The sequence below is a fragment of the Polyodon spathula genome, chromosome 5 (genome assembly GCF_017654505.1).
Source record: "Polyodon spathula isolate WHYD16114869_AA chromosome 5, ASM1765450v1, whole genome shotgun sequence".
In the NCBI taxonomy this organism is placed as follows: domain Eukaryota; kingdom Metazoa; phylum Chordata; class Actinopteri; order Acipenseriformes; family Polyodontidae; genus Polyodon; species Polyodon spathula.
The window spans coordinates 44739062-44742565 of NC_054538.1; the positions used below are offsets into that span (position 1 = coordinate 44739062).

Genomic DNA, 3504 nt, shown 5'->3' on the forward strand with positions numbered 1-3504 from the left:
ACTGCAAAAGCAAGTACCATTTTTTCTGAATTTCTTTTTGTATAAACTAGCAATGCATTCTCTGGCAACTGCTGACACAGCTTGCTGTAGTAAAATTTTCAACACTTTGCTCAAATCAATTCCGTTTTGATTATGTTGCTTGATCACTACATATGGTGAAAATTGCTTAAACAGATGCCTCAATAAGTTGCCTGGTGTTTAATGGCCTTTAGTTTAGGTGGACAGAAAATCTGATTTCACTGGCTAACTTGTCATGCAAGCAAATTAATACAAACTTGCAAAATACATGTCAGAACATAATATACATTTGCTTCTTGTATTACTGCAAGAAAGTGTATTTCCAAGTTGAACAATATAAACAGTTGCTATATGTATTACGACATGGGCCATTCTGGAGAACAGATGCCCCTGCAGATATCCACTTCTAACTTCTCTGCAGAATTCAGGCAGCAGATATTGGTATCCCTATTGACATTTCTAGGTCAGTTTTTTAGTGAACAAAGAGACATCAGCATGGTAGTTTCACAGTCAAATTTTTCATCTGCTTTTATCATAAGATACATTTATGTTAATTAATTGCATCCAGATTGCATTCATTTACACAGATGTATTGCAAGTCAAAATGCCAGCAATTAAAAACAAATAAATTTGAGTTTTTGTACACAGATGCCTAGGACTAATTTGAAATAACCACATCTGGTTGTTGTTTACAAAGTAAAGATACAATACAATCATACTAAAACTACAGTTTACAATTTTTATATTATATATTTATATATATATATATAGATAATTATATATATATATATATATATATTTATATATATATAATATAGATTATATATAGATGTATATATATATTTATATATATAGATATATATATATATATATATATATATATATATACATATATATATATATATACTATATATATATATATAGCTCAGATACTAATGCTAAAAATCTCACTGATAATAAGCAGTTAAACAGATTCAGCATATCCACCAATGTAACAAATTACTCTGATATTGCGTTAACTATTACATTTTCAATTAAACCTGAATGAAATGTGCAGAGTGTAAAAGTAATACTGTATGTACAGTACACGCAAACTCTTTACTTAAATATTAATTATTCATAATCACTTGCTAGATACCTGTATGAAGCAAACAATTAGCGTATTACTAACAAGAATGTATCTGACTAGTGCAACACTGGACAGTGAAAAAAAGATTATGCTTTAAAGATCTTAAAATGTACCAAATAAATTTGTTAGGCTGGCAAACAGTTACTTGTAGGCTTAAGCCTTATTTTAAATTTCCTTCATTGCACCTTAATCATAAAAAGGGCAATAACTACAAATCCATTTAGCTTTCCAGACTTTATCTTCACTGTTTCAGGTTAAGTTCATTTATCTTTTCAGACCACAATATAAATTCACTATTAGGAACCCAGAAGTGGGGCCCTAATACCTCTACTGCACAGGAAATTAATGTGGTGGCGGGATAAAGGGGCTTCATCCACTTCAAAGTGAAGATTAAATCTGCAAAATGCAAACTGATAAAAGGACATTTGAGAATGTTGTTATACTAACAAAATGGTTCTCCTCTTTACAATTTTTTCACATAATTTTTGCATAACGTGTGGTCCCGTACGTCACCCCAGCCTCCATTTCTTATGTAGGGAGAGCTTTTTACAGAATCCATCTTATTGGAAACTAAATAATCTGGAAATAGATAGCTCTGGACAGACTCTAGTATTTGTTGCACTTTCTGAGATGCCACTTCTGGCTTGCAGCTCTCTTTTTGGTGCATTCCACAGTCTCCTGTATGCAGTACCCGAGAAGCTTGTGCTGCCATCACCTTTAATGGCTTAGAAAGACACTGACTGGACAAGTGCTGTAAGGTCCAGTCCCAGTTGTAATCATCATAGGTGCAGAACTCACTTGCACATCCCATTATCTTATAATAAACATCCTTTGTTAATCCCATGCCAATGTTGTGTTTGGTTGATATCCACCCTGTAGTTTCAACCTTATTTGCCAAGTCCTGGAAGAGTGGCAGACTATCATGATTGCCCAAGGCCAAGATATCGCAATCTGAGCAATCACTTTTCTTCAGTGCTGCCATCCTCTTAAAAAAGCTACAGAAGTCTGGAATGAGGTAGTTGTCATCTTCAATGAAAACTGCATAGCCACTATAGCCCTGAAGAGCCTTAACTCTCTCCCACACAAAATGTAGCTTCCACCACCAGTGATGTTTGGCTTGGGTAAACGCAGCTTCCCTGTAATGACCATAAGAGTCTGGATAGTCGGCATTTAGGCATCCTTTCTTTCTGGCCTCGTCCTTGGATATGTCTCTAGGACAGTCCGATGGATCTTGCCCAGGGAACTCATTGGTATAAAGCTGCATGCTGTATGGGAAGTAGATTTGCAAAACCCTGCAGAATGTTATGCCTTGAACTATTTCCCCTATTTCCTTTGAAAAATAGTCGTGGCTGAAAATCAGCAGTGTGCTGTGGATTTCAGCGGTTTTTCTTAAGGATTCAACAAGCAGTCTGAGGTAGGCGGGTCTGTTATGGACCTGTACAACTATGACTAATTCAGGTTCCGACTGGAACATTTCAGCATTCATGATAAACTGCCTGAAGTTGTTTTCGTAAACAGATGTTTTCATTTCAAACACACTACCGTACAGAAACCTGTTTGGCGAATGATTCTTTGCTATCGATAATGTCAAACTTCCTGCTGTCCCTTGCTTTGGCTTATCTTGAGGTAAACTGCTACTCTTAAGCATAGTGTAGACAAAGACAAGCGCGACAAATACAGTCACTGATAATGCAAGTGCATTTTTCTTGTGGATTTTAAATCTCATTTTAGCGTTACTTTCAATGTATAATACTTTTTTTTGTTATATAACTAATTAGTTATATAATCTGCATAACCAGACTCTTTTTTTAGAAAGCAAGTTACCTCATGTACAATAGATTTTAGAACCCGTAGTAATAAATGTGCTTTCCTATGCTGTCCTCACACAGGATTCGGAACCAGGAAGCTTACTTTCACAGGTTACACATTTATTTTCCAAAAATCACCTAAAACAAAAACACAAAACATTTCGTGTAAGATATTTTCTTCTATTCCAGAATATGTTACTAAATATCGCATATTTAAAATGTAACTACATACCTGACAAAGAAGTCATGTGTCATACAAAACTTACTGGAAAGTTTTTAGGCAGTACTGTATCTATGACTGCGCTACGTTTCTCTGTAGTGTTTAAAAAAAAAAACAAGACTTCACTGACGTGGACATTTCAACCAACAGGAGTAGACAGGGTTCACTTTGTAACCAATAGGATGTTTTTGCTGTTGGGTGTAACTTGACTAAACTCATGGAAAAACTAGATTGGACATTACGTCATTTTGGTATGGAAAGACAGACGCCATCTTGCCTAGGTATAAGTGCTGTCAACTATGAGTGCAGTTTTCAATACCACAATTATG

General features: G+C 35.1%; 1 protein-coding gene across 1 annotated transcript; it reads right to left on the reverse strand.

The window, feature by feature from the left end:
• Window positions 1-948: 948 nt before the first annotated feature.
• On the reverse strand, window positions 949-3287 carry LOC121315985 (alpha-1,6-mannosyl-glycoprotein 2-beta-N-acetylglucosaminyltransferase). Its single transcript, XM_041250641.1, has 2 exons — window positions 3188-3287; window positions 949-3093 (listed from the first exon to the last, which is right to left on the reverse strand). Exon 2 carries the CDS (start codon window positions 2871-2873, stop codon window positions 1611-1613), a length of 1263 nt encoding a protein of 420 aa, XP_041106575.1. The 5' UTR covers window positions 2874-3093; window positions 3188-3287; the 3' UTR covers window positions 949-1610.
• Between the last annotated feature and the right edge of the window lie 217 nt (window positions 3288-3504).

Bases quoted from the DNA above. Each gene is read 5' to 3' on its own strand.
- LOC121315985 (XM_041250641.1), bottom strand. From the start codon at position 2,873: ATGAGATTTAAAATCCACAAGAAAAATGCACTTGCATTATCAGTGACT.